Source organism: Charadrius vociferus, unplaced genomic scaffold (assembly GCF_000708025.1).
Source record: "Charadrius vociferus isolate BGI_N301 unplaced genomic scaffold, ASM70802v2 scaffold472, whole genome shotgun sequence".
NCBI lineage: Eukaryota > Metazoa > Chordata > Aves > Charadriiformes > Charadriidae > Charadrius > Charadrius vociferus.
In genome coordinates, this window is record NW_009647735.1 from 9,644,955 (window position 1) to 9,666,258 (window position 21,304).

The window sequence follows — 21,304 nt, forward strand, 5'->3', positions numbered from 1 at the left end:
GGGCACCGCGTTTCCGGGGCGGCGGGAGGTGCGCGCCGGGGCGTGGCGGCGGGAGCAGGGCGGCAGGCGTGCTGACCCCGCTGCGTGCTCCCCTCTGCCCTCAGGGTAGCAGGCAGCTGCAGGAGAAATCCTTGAAAATATCCTCTACGCTCTATGTCGGCAACCTCTCCTTCTACACCACCGAGGAGCAGATCCAGGAGCTTTTCTCCAAGTGCGGAGACGTCAAGAGGATCGTCATGGGGCTGGACAAGATTAAGAAAACCCCCTGTGGCTTCTGTTTCGTCGAGTATCTTTTCTGGTTGTCTGCTGCTGTCAGCCTGTCTGTGGTTGCCTACTCTAGTTCCTCTCTGCACAGCAAGCTTAGCTGTGCTGCTGTGGAAAACCTGTAAAGGAGTGACAGTCAAGTGCTTTCTACCAGACACTTCCCTTCCAACCTTGCTACTTCCCCTCCACAACCTTAATTGGGAGACAGACTGTACAGCGGTGCCATAGGTGAAAAGTGCTACCACTGCTGTATTTTCTGGAGGTGGCAGAGAGCTCCTTTAATTTCTTTAATGAGAACTGTTACAGTCATCAGTCTGAGCTCTTGCATAGCCAGAGGGCATGTTCACTTTTTCACCTTAACTTTACACCTGAATAAGCCATGGCAGTATTCCCAAGCACAGGGTACACGCTTGTACAAGTTGTACCGTGAACTGTCTTAGCAAAGCTCTCCTGTGAGGCCTGCCCCTCTTGTTCAAATTCAGTCAAGTTTCACATAGTATATAAAGGCATGTTACAGATTTCTTGGCCTTAGCAAGGCTTTAACATGTTTTGTTTCATCTGCTTGTGAAATAAGTGATCCAAAACTACTTCTTGTCTGTGCAGGTGCTAACATAAAAGTTCAGAGTCTTTTCTGAGTGGGAGCTGGTTTTAGCTTGGATTTATATGAGTGCAGTTTTTGATCCCACAGAGATAGCAGGAAGAGTAGAAAAGGCTGGAAGTCAGTTTTTTTCTGCTTCTCAAATAAATTAGTTCTCTTTTTTTATCTTCCCTGTACCAAATAAAATAGCACACCTAGTTCTCCTTATAGTACGCTTCAGATACTACACGAGAGCAGACGCTGAACATGCAATGCGATTTATCAACGGCACACGACTGGATGACCGCATCATTCGAACTGACTGGGATGCAGGGTTTAAGGAGGGGCGACAGTATGGAAGAGGAAAAACTGGAGGGCAGGTAAAGGCAATACCAGTTCATACCTTGCTTTTGATTCCCCTAAGACTGTGTACTGTTTTGCCAGTTTTGTCTCATGCAGAAAAATGTGTAGACTGTAAAGACCTGAAAATGCACTTTAGCCACTCTTGGATTGTTTTGGTAATATGCGTGGTGTTAAAAGCTAGAAATGGAACTTAAGGCCATTTCTGTCTAGGACTCCAGACTTCCTGCAATGCAAGCAGAACGTTCCATAATCCAAGCTAGTACTCTTAAAATGATGCAGGATTTGAACGGAGGGGGGCAGCGTAGCTGCGAGGCCAATGTCATAACGCAGCAGTTTGCCCCTGTGTGAAGGCGAGGTTCCTTTGCAGATTTCCAGGGTGGAGGGGAGAAAATGTTCTGGAGGCCAATCCTGGCAATTCAGAAAGCTGGACTGCAAAGTTGAGTGAAAATATGTTGGGGTGTTCTTTGCTTCTTGTCTAAAAAGACTTCAGCCATCATATATATCCTCATTTGTGATTTTCACCACCATTGCCACCTTTTTGGTGGATTATTTGAAGAGATTTCAAACGAGTCAAAGTGCTTCTAACCTGAACTTCAGTTCCCCACCAACTGGGTAAGGAGGGGATGATGACCTGAAGTCTAGCAGGAGACAGGCAGTGCAGGGTACTAATATCTGTGTTACTGCTGTGCCCCAGGTGCGAGATGAATACCGGACAGACTACGATGTGGGAAGAGGAGGCTTTGGCAAGATCATTCAGATGCAGAAAGCAAATCATCAGCCTGCGATCTACTAATTGCCTTGTGGCTCCTAGCTCGTAGAGGGCTTTGTCCTTCCAGAGCTAGCTCCGTTCTCGCGTTTTGGATTGGGGTAGGGAGTGAGATCCAAGTTCCAGCAAAAGGTGACCCTCCTTAGACTGTGGATATACATGTATTCATTCCCCCTTCCTTCTGGGCTAGAGAGGATGTTCTGTGCTGTTACAGGGCAACAAGGGAAAAAAAATGGACAGCTCTGCAGGATTCTGGGTAAGAAGAAATGCAGCATGTCACACACACCTTGTACAATGACATACTCTTCACGTTGCAGCTAAGCAGGTGGCTTCCTCCAGGCTGCGACTGCAGCTGTGGTTGCTCTCAAATGGAACTTTTAAAAAGCTTGCCACCATTGGAGCCCTGGGCACCTTGTGGGGATGCACAAGAGAGTCACGTTTCTAATTTACAACCTCATCTGCTTACAAAGTGGTATCGCTGTTTGGATGAGGGAAGTGGAACAAGGTCTTACCCACTTGGAGGTGCTTGTCTGCACATCTAGCTCTTGGGTTGGTCAGGGCCTGCAGAGCATTTCTCTTTCTGATGCCCCCAGTGCTGCCTGGCTTTTCAGATCCTCACTGTTCGGCATGATTTTTGTTAAAAGTTTCTTTTAATTTTTTAAATAAACAGTTGTATTGGGTCTAGCTGAGATGGAGTTAATTTTTCCCCTAGCAGCCCTCATAGTGCTGTGTGTTGGTAGCTAGAAAGGTGTTGGTAACATCCCAGTGTTTTGGCTACTGCTGATCAGTGCTCCCACAGCATCAAGGCTGTCTCTCCAGTGTTTTTCCCCCCTCACCTGGTAGGCTCGGGGTGGGCAAGGTCTTGGGAGGGGACAGAGCCGGGACAGCTGACCAAAGGGATATTCCATACCATATGACATCTGCTCAGCAATAAAAGCTAAGAGAAAGGAGGAGGAGAGGGGCATTCGTTATTACGTTTGTCTTCTGGAGCAACCACTGTGCCTACTGAAGCCCTGCTTCCCGGGAAGCACTTCCTTGACATCACCTGCTGATGGGAAATAGGGAATAAATCTTTAGTTTTCCTTTGCTTCTGCATGTGGCCTTTGCTTTTCCTTTATTAAACTGCCTTTATCTTGACCCTCAAGTTCTTTTCCATCTTATTTTCTCCCCCACTGTCCTGCTGGGGAGGGGAGTGATAGAGTGCCTTGGTGGGCATCTAGTGTCCAGCCAGGGTCAACCCACTGCAGTCCATTCTGGCGCCCAACATGGGGCACAAGACAGTGGCAGTTTTGTATTAAGTGTGCTATATATAGCTGTTAAGTGGCAAGCTTCTGTGTTGGTCACGGAGTTTGTTGGCTGCACTGCTTATCTCTTTATTTTGCTGAGCTTGGGAACATGCTCGTACAAACGATGGCTCTGTGCTTTGTCGTGGCGTTGATGGCTGTGCTGTGCTGCGGGAGCTGTCTTGTGGAGAGGATGAGGGAATACATCTCCTTCTTCCTACTCGGGACTGACGTGGGTGGGTTTATTATGCAGGCTCCTGAGATCCTTGTTCACCCTTACGTGAGCTGTTTAATACTACTAATTAACACTGTTATAGGATTTGTGGAATCTAGTGTCGTCCTGGTGTAAAACACAACTTGGGTGAGGCGATGCTGAAATGTGCCCTGAGGTGGCTGGTCCCTGGGTGGCAGGGTGTGTGGAAGGATTTGGGCAGGTGCCCAGGGCGATTATCACCTCCCATCACCTGGGCCTTTACACCTGAACAGGCAAGTAACCCTAGCAAACTGATGCGCCACCTGATAGCAGGGTGCCCTGCCTGCCCCAGTGAAAACCAGCAGTACTGGGACCTGGTGTGTGCCTACTGAGCCACAGTGCAGTACTGTCAGAGGACTGTGGTTAAGGCAGGCACCCAAAACACCTCTGAGAATACCTGCAGTGAGACCGGGCTGCAAACTACATCTGAGGACATGATAGTAGAGATGGGGACCCAAACAACAACAATTACAATTGCCCCAGTAGCAAAAAATAAACAGTGGACAAGGAGGTCAACAGGTCCATGTCATGGATGAGTAAGGAGGAGGAGGAGGAAGACGCAGGGTTTGATCAAGAAGCTGGTCCTTCGGCAAAGAAATTGGAGGAAGGAATGAGAGAATTCAGACAAGAAGTGGAAACTACCCAGTCTCTGATGCCATCAGAAGACATGCGGAAAGGTTACAGCCGCCAGCCAGGTGAGTGGATTGTTGCCTGGCTGTTCCGATGCTGGGATAATGGAGCTGACAGTCAGCAACTGGAAGGTAGCGATGTCGCACAGCTGGGATCCCTTGCTAGAAGATGGGGAATTAAGAGAGGAATTGGAAAAGAGGCAGCAATTTGCAGTCTCTGGAGACAGCTCCTCTCAAGTGTGAGTGCAAGGTATCCATTCAGGGAAGATCTTGGGAACTGCCCAGGAAAGTAGACTGCAGATGGAGGCATCCAGTACCTCTGTGATGGAGAGAATTAGCAGTGCTGGAAGTCGTCTACAGTGGTCTAGGTTATGAAGTCTTCAAAGATCCAGAGAATGTCCTGTGCACACAGGCCATGTGAGGAAAGTCCCCCAGCGTCATATTCTGACAGCTTGGCAGCAATGTATTGCCCAGAAATGAATACACCAACTGTGGAGAGAGTCTTCTTGGCTCCAAAACTTTGAAGAAAATCTCTGTCCCTTCTCCTCCCTACAGGCCAGCGCCTTGGCTGTTGGGGGCACCCAAGAAGTCAGTCCCCTCCTGCCCTGGTCAGAGGGAAAGGGAGCCCTGTACGTGAACTGAGAGGGAAGACAGCGGTTAAGAAGGGGCCACCCAAGAAGGCTGTCAGCTTTGTTGCTGTAGGGGCACAAGAAGGCAATCAGCAATCTTCCAGACATAGAAGGACTGAGATCACCTCCCTTGATCCTGGTAACGGGACTTCTGGTCAGCACTGAAAGGGTCAGACAGTGAATACTCCAACCAGGAACAGGAATAGAGGGTCCCTGCCTTCAGCCAGGAGGACAAAAGGGGTGACTGGGTATATTGGACTGTGTGGATTCGATGGCCTGGCATATCAGACCCACAGAAATACAAGGCTTTGGTAGACACTGTGCACCGTGTACACTGGTGCCATCAGGGTATGGGGGCACAGAACTCATCTGGATCTCTGGAGTGACGGAGGGATGCCAAGAATTGTCTGTATTGGAGAATGAGGTGAGCTTAATGGGGGACAAGTGCAAAAGCACCCCATTGTGACTGGCCCAGAGGCCCCTTGTATTCTTGGCATAGTCTGCCTCGGGAGAGGGTACTTCAAGGACCCGAAAGGGTACTACTGGTGGGCTTTTGGTGTAGCCAGTGATGAACACAGAGAAGGTCAAACAGCTATCTATCCTGCCAGGCCTCTCAAAAGACCCCTTCGCTGTGGGATTGCTGGGAGTTGAAGAAGAGCAGGTGCCAATTGCTACCAGGACAGTGCACTGACAGCAATATCGCACAAACCGAGACTCTGTTGCTGATGAGGTGATTCACCAGTTGGAGAGACGAGTGATCAGCAACACTCACTCACCCTTTAATAGTCCCATATGGCCAGTGCAAAAGTCTGACAGAGGGGGGAGGTTAATGGTAGACTATGGTGGCCTGAACAAAGTCATGCCAGCACTGAGTGCTGCTGTACCAGACACGTTAGAGCTCCAATATGAGCTGGAGTCAAAGGTGGCCAAGTGGTATGCTACACTTGACATTGCCAATGCATTTTATTCATTTCCTTTGGCAGCAGAGTGCAGGCCACAGTTTGCTTTCACGTGGGGAGATGTCCAACACGCTCGGAATCAACTGCCCCAGGGGTAGAAGCACAGCCCTCCCATTTGTCATGGACTAATCAAAACTGCATTGGAAAAGGGTGATGCCCCTAAACATCTACAATACGTCAATGACATCATCATGTGGGGCAACAAGGCAGAAGTGTTTGAGAAGGGAAAAAGAGTAATTCAGATTCTTCTGAAAGCTGGTTTCACCATGAAAAGAAGCAAGGTGAAGGGACCTGCACAGGAGATTCAGTTCTTGGGAATAAAATGGCAGGATGGATGCTATCATGTCCCTGTGGATGTGATCAACAAGATCACAACTATGTCTTCACGAGCTAACAAGAAGGAAACACTAGCTTTCCTAGGCCTTGTGGGATTCTGGAGAGTGCATATTCCAGGTTATAGTCAGCTTGTGAGCCCTCTCTATTGAGTATCCCGAGAGAAGAACTATTTTGAGCAGGGCTTTGAGTAACAAGACCTTGAGCATATCAAACAGGAGATGGCTTGTGTGGTAGCTCTTGGGCCTGTCCAAACAGGATCAGCTGTGCAAAATGTGCTCTACGTTGCAGCTGGGGAGCATGGTCTCACCTGAAGCCTCTGCCAGAAAACATCAGGAGAAACCCAAGGTCGGCCATTAGGGTGTAGAGCCAAGGGTATCGAAGATTAGAAGCCCACTGAAAGCCCAACTGAAAAAGAGATACCAGCAGCCTGTGAGGGGCTTCGAGCCACTTCAGAAGTTGGTGCAGAAGCATATCTCCTCTTGGCACCACGATTAACTGTGCTACACTGGATGTTCAAAGGAAACATCCCCTCTACACATCATGCAACCAGTGCTACATGGAGTAAGTAGGCAGCGTTGATCACACAACGAGCTCCGCTGGGGAAACCCAGTCACCCAGGAAGCCAGGAAGAGATCGTGGACTGGCCAGAAGGCAGAGATTTTGGAGCATTGCCTGAGGAGGTGGCTTATGCCCAAGAGGCACCACCATATAATGAGTAATCAGAAGATGATTATGCTTAATTTACTGATGGATCCTGTTGTGTTGTAGGAAAGCACGGGAAGTGGAAAGCTGCTGTGGGGAGTCCCACATGACAAGTCGTTGAAGCCACTGAAGGAGGAGAGTCAAGTCAGTTTGCAGAAGTGAATGCCATCCAACTAGTTCTAGAAAAAGAAAAGTGGCCAGTACTCTGTCTCTATACTGACTCCTGGATGGTGGCTAATGCCCTATGGGAGTGGCTATGGCAGTGCAAGAAGACCAATTGGCAGCACGGGGTAAACTCATCTAGGCTGCTGCATTGTGTCAGGACATCACTGCCAGGGTAGAAAACACAGCTGTAAAGGTACATCATGTAGATGGTCACCTGACCAAAAGCCACACCACTGAAGAATATCAAAACAATGAGGAGGTAGACAAGGCTGTCAAAATTGAAGTAGCTCAGGTAGACCTGGACTGAGAGTGTAAGGGTGAGCTATTTGTAGCTTGATGGGCCCACAAAACATCAGGATATGTAGGGAGAGATGCAACATACAGATGGGCTCATGATCAAGGAGTGGACCTGACCACAGAGGCCATCACACAGGTCACTCAGGAACGTGAAACATGCCACAATGAAGTGAGCCTCAATAAAGTCTCCCTGGAATAGAAGGTGATGGCTGGGTTTTCCATATGGCAAGGCCTAGCAAATTGACTATATAAGACCACTGCCACAAACACGCCAAGGCAAGCACTGTGTACTCACCATGGTGAAAGCAACTATTGGTTCGATAGAAACATACCCCATAAACCATGCCACTGCTTGAAACACCATCTTAGGCTTTGAAAGGCAAATATTGTGGTGACATGGTGCCCAGAAAGAATTGAATCAGACAATGGGACGCCTCTCCGAAATAACCTAACTCCTGGGCCAAGAAACACAGTGTTGGGTGGGTGTACCCCCACAAGCCTCTGGAAAGATTGGGAGACATAATGGACTGTTAAAGACTATGTTGAGAGTGTTGGGCAATGGGACATGGAAGCACTGTGTCAACCCACTGCAAGAGTGAGTCCTCTGTACCTGTTGCAGTTTGTTGCATCAAAACCACTCACTCTATGACAAAAACTGGCAGGGAACATCTCCTGTTGATGTCTTAAAGCTGCTGTCACTTGCAAACATAAAGACAGAAACTAAAAGGGGGCACAAGTCTCGCTGTGTTTCTCTTGGCTTCCATCTTGGTGGTGGCTTTTCCTCCTCTTCTGTTTTGCAATAGCTGACGGCTGGTGTGGCTGCTCTGAATAAGACAAATCCTTATGTTTCACATCAGCCGGTTCTGGGAGAACTCTCCCTATCGTGTCACCCATTCCACGATCAGAGGAGCATATAAAGCAAAACAAAGGCCCAGTGTGCACTTTGGAGAGCAAGGAACCAGGAACTCCCTTCCCTGTGGTTATGATGGGCTTTCTTCCCATTTTAAGAGCACAGCTGACACTCTCTAACCTGTTCTCAGCATCCGAACAAGGGGCCAAAGGATATGAAAACCCTTTCTGATCTGTCCCCAAGAACCTCTCAGATAGGGCAGGTAATTCCATTGAACAAGTCAAATTCTGTCTGTAAATGGCATTTGTATTGTGTAAATAATAGCAGCTGATTCCTGCCCAGTAATGTGTAATCATGATTTTTCATGCATTATCTCATCCAAGATAATGGAAGCTGTTACACACCCATCTGCAGACCAGGCATACAATTAAAATTATTTTAATACTCATGTTATCCCAAAGTCTTGATAACTGAGCAGGAGGGGGTGTTCCATTTATTTTGTTGCAATGTCTCCTACCTGTTTGTTTTGCAAGTCAGGTTGATGCTCCTTGTACAACTATCACAGGTCTTGAAGGAACTGCGTGTTTTGTCTGCAGCAGGTTTAAGCAATGACAGCGCTGAGATGGCTGTGATGTGGCTGCCCCTGAAATGCAGTGAAAAGGAGCAGCACGTTGACTTAAGAGCAAAAAATACAAGCAGTTACCTGTCCAGCCTGGCAAAACAGCATCAGCATGAGGTCTCTTGTGGAGAATATGAATTACAGAGAGAATAATTGCCTGGGCAAATGCAGCAGGGAAATGGGAAAACTTAAGGAAGATGGGGAGAGGTATCGGGCATGAAACTCTAGGATTAGCAAAGGAATCTCTTGTGTATGAGGTAGGGAAACTCAGGACAAGTTTTCAGTTTGCTCCTGGAAGGGCTGGTGTGGCCTCTTGGACACATCAGTCCTATGGATGTGACAGAACATGCGGAAATCTGTTTAGTCAGGTGCCTGGGCTGTTTTATGCCTGCAGAAGTCCCTATTTTTGCAAGATACTGTGATTTCAGCTCTACACAGATCTCCCCGTCCCACTCACTTCAGCCTGGAGGAAGAGTGTCTCCTGTAGCAAGTCCCAAACCAGGGCTAGCAATCTATACACTGCTCCTCTTTCAACATAACCTTTGCAAAGAGATTTGTGCTGACTTTTATCCAAATACATGTATTTACCTAAAAGAATCCACCTCAAATACTACAGCGGCAATAAATGTCAGGATCCCTTCCTTCTACAGCAATCCCAGGCAGAACCAGAGAGAGATGAGAAAGTTTACAAGTCAGTAGGTGCTCCCGGCTCTCAGCCCGTGCTGCCACGTGTAGGTACCCGCATGGCACCATGCTGCATCAGCGAGAAGAGATGTCCTTGCCAGCGTTCCCAAGCACAGTGGCTGCCAGAGCCCTGGAGCAGCCCCTCCTGCCCTGGCCAGGCTCCTGGCCGTGGCACGCTCAGTGCCCAGAAGACTCAGGCTCCAGTGTTGTCTTTCAGACACCTTTCGTCAGCACACAAAGGTCCTGTTAGGAGAGAAACCCCTTTGTCCTCACATTGCTGGGGCAGCGCCAAGCCAGGCAGCACAGCCAACAGACCGAGAGACCTGATGAGAGCCAAGAGAAACCATGTAGAGCTTAACAGTAAGCGTGTGGCTGCCTCTCCAAGTTGTGAGCCGTTAATGTGCTGGAAGCAGAGGCCGCTTTCCCTGGCCCACAGCCAAGCTCTTTCTGCAAAGAACCCTGATGCTGGAGCTCATGCCAGCACCAACCAAAGGAGCTTAAACCACCCTTCAGGCTTCCTGGGGAACCAGGACTTGGACTCCAGTGAGCTTCTGCTGGATCTCTTGTGATGTGTGGAGACCCTCTTCCTCTGTGACAGAGAATAGAACAAAGTGGAGCACTTTTGCTCCTCCTCAGGCTCCTTGGCTGCGCTCTTGCTCAGGAACACCACACTCAAAGCCATCTGCACTGGGGAGAGGAAGAGGCAGGCTGCAGTTCTCATTCAGTGTGACAGCTTTTAGAGTCCCCTTTGATCCAGTAACAAATGTGAGCAAGCTTTAGAGCGGTCAGACAAACAGCAACATTACAGTCATAGTGCTCCACAGCTGCTTCCAGCCACTGGTGCCCTGAGAAGACCCTGATCACCCTCCTCTCCTTTTTGTGTCGTACAGGGTCTCACACTTTGCCATACACCCCAGAGCTGGACGCACCAGGCCTGGCATCACAGCGCTGGCAGACGAGGTGGACCGTCTAGTCCTCCACCCCACAGAAGCAGTAGACCAGCTCACCCGGCCAGTCACTGTCAAACTCTGAGATATTAATCCTCTTCACAGCCATCTCCTCCGCTGCCAGAGCCACCATCATATTCATGTGCAGGCGCTGATGTGGCCCGCACACCCCCCAAAGCGCATAATCATAGTCCATGCTGACTGGGCTGCACCTGATCCCAGCACATCGCCAGCCTCCCCATCCCCATCGCATTGCCAGCACCCTGCGCCAGCATCAGGAACCCCACCTTGATCTTCTTGGCCCCCTTCACACAGTCTTTGCTGGCATGAATGCAGTGGGCAGTGGTGAGGAATCGCCACCTGGACACCAGCACGCCCCTGCAGCCCGTGGAGATCTCGACAGTGGCAGATTAGGGGTAGTTCATCAGGAAGTGGCTCCCACTGATGGAAAACTACCTGTTTGTACCACAAATCTGCTGCTTGCATGGCACACACTGCCTCCGCCATCTCCTCTCCATGCCACTTGCCCAGGGGCTCACTTCCACCCTGGTGAGGGTGCGGGTGCCGTTGGGATACACTGTCTCGTAAGAGAGGTACTCCTGTAGGTCCTGAGGGACCAGGTGTCAGCTCCGGGACGGGCTGTGACAAGAACTGCCCCATGGCCAGTTGCAGCACGGACCGGGAACACGAGCGGGAACCAGGTCACCAGCTGCAGCACTGGGAAGAAAGGAGAGCAAGGGAAGAGCAACCACCTGGCAGCAAGTCATTGTGCCAAACCTGCAAAGGCAAAGCAAGGAGAGCATTAAGCCCACACGATTAGAGACCCAGCCACCTGCCGTGGCCCAGGGCCGGGAGGATTATCAGATGCATGCAGCCTCCTGCCAGCTACTGGGTTACAGCTTAAGCTGTTACCACAGAAAGCAGAAGGGTTGGGACCTGCCTGGAGCCGGGTGAGTAAAGAGCGATAGAAATCTCACCCAGCACTGGCTTTGATCTCCTGGAGCTCTTCTGGACGGTGAGGCCCTGCAGCACAAGCCAGCGCTGCAGCAGAAATATCACGAGCTGATGAGTTCGCTCTGTTGCGCCAGTAACCCAGTCTGCCCTGGGGTGGATTCCCCGGATTCCAGGGCTCTCGCACCCCACTGATGGGTGCATCCCACCTGGCAGCCCCCGCAGCTCCACTCCACCAGCTGGTCACCTGTGGGGAGGAGGATCTGACATTGCCTGCTCACTGGTCCTGCAGGGGAGAAGGTAACTCCTCAGGTCGAAGTATTTGGTGTCACAGAGCGCTGCGGACCAGCCAGCCTATTGTAACTCCCAAACGGATTGTTGTACCCAATTTCAAATTCAATCTGCTGCAAGGGCCACCCCTGTCCTGGCAAGGGAGCAGTGCAGGGGGCAGACTCTGCAGTGCCAGCTCTGCCTCCAACAGCTCAGGGGCACAGATGTCCTCCTCTGTCCTGCCCCGAGCCTGCAAACCCACACCGGCTCCTCTCGGCAGCCCCACCGGAGGTTCTTCCTTGGCAAGCATCTGCTGCGCAGAGACTGCTGCTCCGATGCCTCCGCCGGGAAAGCCCTGTGTCCCCCAATGGCAGCCAGGTTCTGCGCCGGACATGTGGCGGTGCGTGGGGTTATGGAAGCCGCAGGGGACCGGGTGGAGCCAGACGGGGAGGGATACCAAGAGCCACCAGCTCTCTGCACCATCGCACCCTGACACGCGGTGTTGTGTCCCCAGCATGGCCCACAGCTGGAGCGTGTCACCGTCAGCCAGTGGCCAAGGCTGCCCCAACTGCTTGCCCCCTTAGCACATTGGGCCAAATGCAGCTGGAGCCAACAACCCTCCAGCTCCCCTTTAAACCCAGGGGGGCGTCAGCAGGACAATCCCAAACCAAGCCCTGGCTGTGGCTCCAGGGGAGGCCTGCCTGAGTCTCCCCTGCCGGCACTGCAGCCAGCACTGAATCAGGGGCCAGCCCTGCCTCCCCTGCCTGTGCTCCTGCCCACGCCTGTGCCGGCAGCGGCGCAGGCAGGGGAGCAGTTTCAGGCTTGTTTCGTTCCCTCCAGGGCTCTGCCAGCAGCCAGGCAGGGCTGGAGCCGCCACGCAGGGCTGGAACCGCCCCAGGGAGGCCCATGGCTGGGCGGCGGGCAGGAACGCAGCCTGCTGTGGGAATGCTGGGGCTGCCGGGGCAAACCATGGGCAGTTGTGTGCAGGGCTGGGGACCGGGACTCTCGGTGGCACAACCAGGCTCTGCTTTGCGCTGTGTTTTCTCAAACTGGAAAATGGCCCCTTCAGAGTGGCACGGGAGGGGGAAGCCCACCCAGCAGCCCCCAACACCTGGCAGCCATCACCCAGGAACGTGCTTCCCTCCCAGCGCCTCTCTGCACAATGGAGCCCCGGGTTGCTATCAGAGCATCGCAGCAGGCCACGCGCAGGCTGGTGTGGCAGCCATTAAAGCTGTGCCGACAACACGCTGGGGCGCAACGAACAGTAACAGCAAAGGCATAGGTGCTGCCTCGGGGGGGAGATGTGGTGCCATCCCTGGCAGCTCTGCTAGCCCCGATGGGGCAGAAGGAGGCTGCAGGCAGAGGGAGGCAGGGTCACCCCAGTGTGGCCGCCCAGGGCTGCGGTCCCCCCCCCAAGGGCACAGCTGCGTCCCTGCCGGACTGCTGTGGTGGGAGCTGCCCAGGGCTTCCATGTCCAGAGCTCTGCCAGTCTCAGTGGGTGTCCAGGATGGGACAGTGGATGGACCCAGGATGGGTGCGCAGTGGTATGGCCTGGAGCCAGGCACAGACATGCTCGTGGGCACAAACAGACCAATGCACAGCCATGGGCATGGACATGCACACGTGCATGGGGACACAGGCACAAACGAAGGCATGGGGGGTTGCAGCAGTGCTGAGCCAGGGGTGAGGGCTGCAGCCGTGTCACAGGCCCATTGCCCACTGGGCTTGGGCAACAGCACCCGAACCAGAGTGCATGGGTGCTGGGGGACTGCGGGCTCAGGGCTCAGCAGGGCCCCATGTGCTGCCCCCAGCCAGAAGGTACCCACACCCCGCGACACCCCTGCATGAGCGTGGCACCCTACGTCACCGGAATGAGCAGGAGAGCTGGAAGCGCCTGCGAGGAGCCAGTGCTGGGAGTGAGCTGTGCCTGTGGGCTGGAGCCCGAGGCAGCAGGGCAGGCAGTCCCCAGCGCAGGGGCAGGAGGTGCCGCAGCCCTTTTGCTCTGGGCACAGCTGATGGCGTGGGGGCCTCGCCGCTGACCGTGCAGTGACCCTGCTCCACTGCCAGTAAAAAGGGAGAGATGCCAGAACCATGCAAGATCTATTTGCCGTAAATCAGTTTAGTTTGCAAAATAATCCATCAGGGCTGATTTAGACCAGACCAGAATCTGGGAAATCATCATCTTCTCACACAGATGCAGCCCAGCTCCTGGCTGTGCTTCCTCTGCAGACCATTGCTGGAGCCTCCAGGAGATATTTCCAAGGTCATTACCGCAGTCGCTGGCCTGGGACCTGGTGACACGCTCCCACGCAGCACAGGGCCGTGGCAGGCTGGGGTGCTGTGCACAGGTACCAGCAGCGCCAGGTTGAGCTGTCCTGGAGCACTGCTCCGTGGTTCCTGGCTTGCTGTCCCAGGGGACAATGTAAGGGCTGGTGGCTCCAGGCGGCAGGTTTGGGGCAGGAAGCTCAGCCAGCACAGCCGGCTGTGGCCGAGCCCCGCTCTGCACTGGCACCAGCCTGACACCCACCTGGCACCCGGCCCAGCAGCACATGGGGTCCTGCCAGGGGCCTGTGACCACAGGGCATTAGCAGGAGATGGGGCAAGACCAACAGAGCCAAGCAGTTAAAAAAACATTTAGTTTAATAGGTATAAAAGTCAATGTTAAAACACCAATTATACAAAGGCATACGAGGTTGGACACTGGTACGGTTATGCTGTGGACATCTATGACAGACACCCGAGCTAGATGCTCACACCAAGCATCATGGCCGGGGCAGCACAGGGCTCAGCGTGGGATGCAAACCCCAAGCACAGAGAGGGGTTTGGCTGGCTGAGCCCCATGCTGCTGGGCAGTACTGGGCTGCTCGCAGTACCAGAACCAGCCACCCCAAGCCTCGTTGCACGGCTCCAGCCATGGCTGCCATGTACATGCCCAGTGCTTGGAAAGCACAGAGAGGAGGTGATGACCACAGCCACATGAACAGATGGAACAAATACAGCTGCACCATCACGTGGGGCCTTTTGTATGCAGGGAAAGCAGCATTTCTGACAGCAGCTTCCCCAGCAGGAGGGCCGTGCCGGTGTCACTGCCCCTCTGCGGGGTTGGGGAGATGGCAGAGACCAGCCCCCGACCACCAGCGCTCCCACCCAGCTCAGGGATTCATCTCCGTGACCTCTGCTGTGTAAGGGGAAAGGGCAGCGCACGACCCAGCTCTGCTGTCCTGACTCTGGGACTCACTCCCTGCTGAGGAGAGATGGGTGTACTGTGCGGATCATGATCTTGTCCCTGAGCAGGAATACTGGCAGAGGTCCACGGAGTGCCAGTGCCCAGTCCCTCAGACCGCAGCAGCCCTGGGGCTGAGGTCCAGTCCAGGGTGATGCAGAGGCTTTTCTACTGTGGCACAGGATTCCTCCGCATTTTTCCCTTCCACGCTGTTCCGAATCCCGTAGCCAAAGTAAATCATAAAACCTGCAGGACAGTTTCCGCAATGAAATGTGTGGCGGTGGGCTGCCAGAGTAACAGCCCCCCAGGGGAGATGCTGCGGGCACCGTGCTCCCTGACGCAGGACACCTACCTACAGCCATCCAGACGGCAAACCGCACCCAGGTGCTAGCACTCAGCTGTACCATCAGCAGGATGTTAACGAAGATGCTGAAGATCGGCAGGAGTGGGAGGAAAGGTACCTGAGAGGGACAAGAGGAGCCGTGTCAGCTGTGCCGTGAGGGACCTAGCTGGGCTTAAGGATGCTCCTGGCCAGGAAGGGATCCCACCGCTGCCACAGCCCAGAGAGCACCCAGGCACTTCCACGCTGGGGACTGCACCTTGGAGAGCCACAACTCAGGGCCCTGGGCTCTCCTGGACGGTGACTGCCCAGCAGCAAGCCTTAGCAGACCCTGCAATGGCCCAGACCCTACTGGGGGGTGCAGACACTGAGCTGCCGGGGGCTGCACTCACTTTGAAGTTCAACCGTGCGTTGCTCTGCGGCTGCCTCCAAACGATGATGGTGGGAATGAGCAGCGCCACGAGGAGCAACACCAGGGCCACAATCCAGCCTACACTGGCGTCCTTCAGGGCGTTCACCTCCAGGGTCAGCACCACACAGATGACTGTGATCAGTGTGGCTGCAAGAGAGGGGGCAGTCAGGGGGCTGCACAGCACGTGGCCTCCCTGGGACCCTGAGCCTCACCAACGGCTGGGCTGAGGCACCCACTCCTCTCAGGCAGGTACGGTTCCAGACCGTGCTGTCTCCAACACCCACCCCAAAGCCTTAGGAAAGCACTTTGCTGGGGGAACGGGCCAGCCCAGCAAGCCAAGGGGAATCTGCACCAGACCGGGCTGAACCATCCCATTCTGGCTGCACAATGAAGCCACTGATGGACGGATCAAACCCCGCTGGTTGAGCCTGAGCACTCTCAGGGGGCCAGGGACCACCCTCGCTGGGTGGCCAGTTTGGGCCAGGCTTGTCACAGGGAGCTCCCATGTCCCCCCGCACATGCCTTAGCGCCTACATCCTCCATCAGCCCCCGTGTGCCCCAAAGCCCAGCCATGCCCTGTGCTTGGCACGCTGCTCAGGACAGAGCAGGTCCAGTGCCTGCTGGCACTGCCAACAGCAGCTGGCAGCCTGTGCTGCCTGGCCCCTCTCCTCCACCTGGAGTGCCCACTATCCCTTCCCAGCTCTGCCAAAAAGCTCCAGCTCCTGGTAGGAGGGGACATTGGCTGCTGGCTCCCACTCACTCACCGATGACCGAGACACAGACATAGACAATGCGCCCCGAGAGCGCAGTGGGGGTGTCTGCAGGCGGGTTGAAGAGTGTTGCCAGGGACAGTGTCTCTTTCTGCTGGGCACCAGTGGCGGTGATGGCCGGGTTCATGATCACCCTCTCCTCCTCGTTCCCGTTCAGTTCCAGCATTTCCATGGCCTTCGGGGAGTTCAGCTGCCCAGACTGATACCTGGGCAGATGGGACAAGCTGCAGCACAGCCCGAGGAACTTCCCAGCCCAGGGGGACAGTGGGCAGCATCCTCATAGCCCTCCTGCACCTCCAGCCCCATATGCTACTCTGGCAGCAGCCCTGCAACAGCCACCCCACGGATGTGCCCAGAGACACCGCACAGGCTCTTGTGATCAGCCTCCATCTTGGGGGCTTGATGCTTCCCCAGGCTGTGTACCCCTGGGAAGAAGCTGTGGCTGCAAACCCTGAGCTTGACACAAGGCATATCCGCCCAAAACACCGCCACGTGAGAGGAGGCACCCACCGGAGGATGAGCACGCACACCGCCACCAGGGAGTAGGCCAGTAACGTGCCGATCGACATGAGGTCCACCAGGTCCTTCAGGTCAAGCAGGAAGGCCAACACTGCTGCAATGAGGATATGCAGCATGAGCATGGCTCCAGACCGCCGCAGAGCCGAGCGTGAGGCAGCAGTCAGAAGCCTTACCCGCAAGGAGCCCCGAGGTGATGGTGGCTGACAGAGGGGTCTTTGTGCGACTGTTGATGCTGGAGAGGAACTTGAAGAGCAGCCCATCTTCCGCCATGGCATAGATCACGCGGGGCATGGGGAACATGGAGCCCAGCAAGCTGCCATGGGGAGAGATGGCTCAGGGCCTGCCAGGCAAGCTGTCCACCACCCAGATGAGGACGGGACCGGCTCTCTGCCAGGAGCAGGACAGCAACCAGATGGGGCAAACCCCCAGCCCAGCCAGGACACGTGCTGCTGGTCCCCATGCCACACCAGGCACTGTCAGGTATGCAGCCAGTCCTACCTGGTGGAGAGGGCACAGAGCGAGCCAACGGCAACGGCGTAGCGGGCGGGCTCCCAGCCCACCGCCTTGAAAGCCTCAGGCAGGGGGCTCTTCTTGTTCAGGAGGAAGTAGGGCACCATGAGGGTCAGGGCCGCAGAGACCCCAAAATAAGCCACAAAGCAGATGAGGAGGGACACAATGATGCCAATGGGGATCGAGCGCTGTGGGTTCCTGGCTTCCTCCCCTGTGAGGAGACAAAAGACAGTGTCCGTCCTCACTCCGTGGCACAGCATGGGGCAGCTGGTCCAGGGGGAGCAGCCGCAGCAGGGACTTCCCATGGCAGTGTGGGGCTGGGCAGTAGCAGGCAGGGGCTGTTGGAGAGGAGGGCTACCCAGCCGTGCTGCTGCACTGGCAGAGGCTTTGGCACTGCCGAGAGCAGAGGTGCGTGGCTGCAGCCCTGGCTTCCAGGCATGCAGCTGCCCGGAAGCTGAGCTCACAGCCTCCGTGGGTCAGGCCGGCCCTCTGCCCCCACCAGCAGCTCCCGCTCCCCATGGAGCCCGCTGAATGCGGATCCTCTGTGTGCGTGGGCTCAGTGAAGCAGCCACCGTGCCCTCTGCCCACCTGCTCTGCCGCTGCACCCACGCTGCCAGCAAGGGGCTCGGCGGCCAGCATAGGAGGGAAGGAGGCGGCTGCCGGGAGCCCCTGGGGGAAGGGAGGCACATGCAGGGAGGTCAGGCAGAACAGCCTGTACCAGCCACCCACTAAGTAGATTCCTGGGGGAATGAGAGGAAATTAAGAAGGCTCCCTGCGCTCCAGAGAGTGGCAGCTCTGCATGAACTCAGGCATTTAGAAAAATGTTTCTTGAGGCTGGGAAACAACCCGGAGGCACTAGCAATTCCCAGTGCTGTCGCAGCCTCGACTCAGCAGCGGAAAGGCTCCCTGCTGCCCCGGGAGCTGCCTGCGCAGGCAGGGTGCAGCCCCGCTCCCACCGCGCGATGCGGGGAGCCCTGTGGGGGGCAGGGCAGGCTGTGATCCCTTTTGTGCTGGCCCAGCTGGGGACAGAGTCTCCGTGGGGAAACCTCCCAGGAGCGGTGGGACAGGCTGTTTCCCACACCATGCAGCATCCTCTCCAGGGGGTCCCAGCCAGCCACCAGCTGTGCTGGCGAAATGCCCACGCCACCTTCGCCCAAGGATGTACCTGTGGTGGCAATGCAGTCAAAGCCCACGAAGGCGTAGAAACAGGTGGCGGCGCCGGTCAGGATCCCTTCCAGTCCAAAGGGGATAAACCCGCCAGAGCCAAACTCTTTTTTCCTGGAAAGGAGGGAGGAGAGCAGCTGCTGTGGGGTGCAGAAACAGCAGGGCCGGTGCCAAGCCCTTGTGCCGGACCCTGCCCTGGTACAGTCACGCTCCTCACCTGATGTCATCAGGTGGGTCCGGGTACGAGCGGTTGATGTAGTCCTCCTCTGAGAGCTGCCAATTCTTGATATCTCCCTTCACGAAGCCGGCGATGATGACAAAGCCCAGCACCACCAGGTTCACTGCCGTGAAGATTTTGTTCACAAGAGCGGATTCGCTGACGCCGAAGGCCAGTAGTGCTGCAGGGATGGAAGGGGTGAGTGGGGGACCCACTGGGCTCCTGTGCCACCACCCGCGGTGCCAAAGAGCTGCTCCTACACACTCACCGGTGAGCAGCCCGATCAGGATCAGGGCGAAGAAGTCCGGGCGCTCGGCCAGCACCCCTGGCAGGTGCAATGTGGTCTTGTTCACGAAGAAGGTGGAGATGTGGTTGCCGATGATGTTGTCGAATGCCGCGCTCCACGCTCGAGCCACACTGGCCGTGCCTGGTCGATGGCAAATTTGTGCATCGGTCCAAGCCCAGGGCAGAGCGACACCAGCCACCCCCAGCACCCACCTCCCTGCTGATCCCACCCCCACACTCCGCTCCCGCAGCACCACACGCTGCCGCCATGAGCCCTCCACGCTGCCGGTGCCACGCTGGAAGGTGCACACATGCCAGCACCCTGCCCAACCCCATACCTATCACATAAGAGAGGATGAGGTTCCAGCCGGTTGTGAAAGCCCAGATCTCACCGACGGTGACATAGCTGTAGAGGTAGGCAGAGCCGGTCTTGGGGACGCGGGCCCCAAACTCTGCATAGCAGAGTCCAGCCAGTACTGATGAGAGAGCAGCCACCAGGAAGCAGAGGACGATGGAGGGACCAGCCGTTTCCTTGGCTACCTCCCCAGCGAGCACATACACACCGGCTCCCAGCGTGCTGCCCACCCCCAGGGCTATGAGGTCCAATGTGGAGAGGCAGCGAGCAAAACGCGTGTCCTCAGAGCTCAGATCCACCACGCGCCGGCGGATCAGCTTCTTCCCAACACTGGTCATTTTTCCCCTGAAGATCTTGTCCTCTCGTGGGTGGTGCTCAGCTGCTCAAAAGCCCTGCAAGAGAAGGGACTGTCGGAGCATGAAGCCCAGTGTCCTTCAGGCAGCAGGACCCACACGGAGGAGTAGGGCAGGCAGTGATGCCCACAGGAGCTGTGCCTGCCACCAGCCGACCTGTCAGCACCAAGCCCCTGCCACACTCATGGGGCAGGGACAGTGGCAGCTCCCTTCATGGCACTGTGGGGCTGCGCATATCCCACCTACACAGCACCTGTACCAGGAGAGCGAGCCAGGGATGAACCCAGCGAGACCATGGTGGGAAACGGGCTCATTGCACAAGCCCAGTGTGGTCCCCACCACGGGGCCCCTGGGCACGTCCCAGAGCTTGCCCGCTGTCTCCCAGCAACTCCCCACTGATTTGGCAGCCTGGAGATCCCTCAGCCCAAACTTGACTGCTGGCGCATCCCTCTGGCCCGGTGCGTGGGCGTGTGCAGCAGCAATGGCAGGGAGACAAAGCATTCCTCCAGCGGAGGATTTGGCAGGCTGGGCTGACTCACTGGGATGTGGCCATTCCGCCTTTGCTCCCAGCATCTGCACTACACCCTTGGCAGGGATGCGTGGCCAGACACACAGTGCAGGCCCCCGGCACACATCCCTCATGTGCCGATGATGCTTGCCGAGCAGCCCGCACGCTCCGCAGGCTGCAATCGCCCTAAACATGCGACACCCCACTCTCCCCTTGCTCACAGCAGCCACCCATCCCCAAAAAGCTCTGGGAGACAAACACAGGCAGCTGGCACAGGGTGAGAGGAGCTGCAAGGAGAGCTGCTGGCCCACGGCCACAGCTGCCACTGTGTGCCCAGCACCAGACCATCCGCCCACCAGCACCTTCTCCCAGCCAGCTTCTCCCTTCATTGGGAAATGAAATATGCTCCAGCCAAGCGCCCGGGGCAGCACTGACACCACGCTGTATGGACCAGCGTGAGTGCACACAAGGACAACTTTGTGACCCTTTTGCATTGAGGGGGATTACCAGGGTCACAAAGGCAGCCACCAGCTTGGCTGCTTCCCCACAACCAGCAAACCAGCCGTTTTCTGGGGAAACCTCCTCCTGAGCTGGCACGTGCCACATTCAGCCTTGGCCCAAGGAGCCGTCCCAGCCCGGGGCAGTCTCGGGGCCACGTTTCAAGGGAACAACAAGTGCCCCAGCACTAACACCCTCCCCAGCCACTACCTGGACAACTATGGCTGCCTTCCCCAGTGCCGCTCAGTTGCTCCAAGGATTTCTGATGCCCGACGCAAGCCCTGCAAACTGCAAGCACGGCTGGCAGCAGAAACGTGCTCAGCCCTTATTCCCAGAGCAGCGCAGAGAAAAAAGCGCGAGCAGTGCCGAGCAGGAAGATGTGGGACAGCCCGTCCTTCCTAACCCCTGCCGGTCTTGCTGCCTTGGGGTTCGCCGTGCCCGCTACAAGGAGCGCCTTAAGCCCCCAGACCCACCACAGCACCCGTCAGAGCCGGCCTAGGGAAAGCGGCTCAGGCAGGTCGGCTGGCTCCGGAGAGACTCAGCCCATGGCTGAGGAGTCTCGCAGAAAGCCACTCTGTCACCCGAGATGGAGAACGCGCAGCGAGC

General features: G+C 55.5%; 2 protein-coding genes and 1 pseudogene across 2 annotated transcripts; 1 reads left to right on the forward strand and 2 right to left on the reverse strand.

The window, feature by feature from the left end:
• Nucleotides 1-110: 110 nt before the first annotated feature.
• LOC104283541 (nuclear cap-binding protein subunit 2) lies at nt 111-2,654 on the forward strand (the record flags this gene model as incomplete). The annotated part of the gene is made up of 3 exons (XM_009881739.1): nt 111-286; nt 1,083-1,221; nt 1,899-2,654. Coding segments are annotated over 3 exons (414 nt in total), but the record flags the coding sequence as incomplete, so codon positions are not given.
• A 7,439-nt stretch (nt 2,655-10,093) lies between these two features.
• On the reverse strand, nt 10,094-10,946 carry LOC104283612 (annotated as a pseudogene).
• Nucleotides 10,947-14,879: 3,933 nt separating this feature from the next.
• SLC7A3 (solute carrier family 7 (cationic amino acid transporter, y+ system), member 3) lies at nt 14,880-19,736 on the reverse strand. Its single transcript, XM_009881740.1, has 11 exons — nt 19,323-19,736; nt 18,968-19,126; nt 18,700-18,880; nt 18,484-18,596; nt 17,307-17,529; nt 16,982-17,121; nt 16,800-16,902; nt 16,284-16,495; nt 15,500-15,666; nt 15,120-15,228; nt 14,880-15,013 (listed from the first exon to the last, which is right to left on the reverse strand). Exons 1-11 carry the CDS (start codon nt 19,675-19,677, stop codon nt 14,880-14,882), a joined length of 1,896 nt encoding a protein of 631 aa, XP_009880042.1. The 5' UTR covers nt 19,678-19,736.
• Nucleotides 19,737-21,304: the final 1,568 nt, after the last annotated feature.

Coding starts and splice junctions, on each gene's coding strand:
- SLC7A3 (XM_009881740.1), bottom strand. CDS start 19,677: ATGACCAGTGTTGGGAAGAAGCTGATCCGCCGGCGCGTGGTGGATCTG. Junction 18,881..18,967: donor CCTGATCGGGCTGCTCACCG/GTGAGTGTGTAG, acceptor CCATCCCTGCAG/CACTACTGGCCTTCGGCGTC. Junction 17,122..17,306: donor CTCTGTGCCCTCTCCACCAG/GTAGGACTGGCT, acceptor TCCCCATGGCAG/CTTGCTGGGCTCCATGTTCC.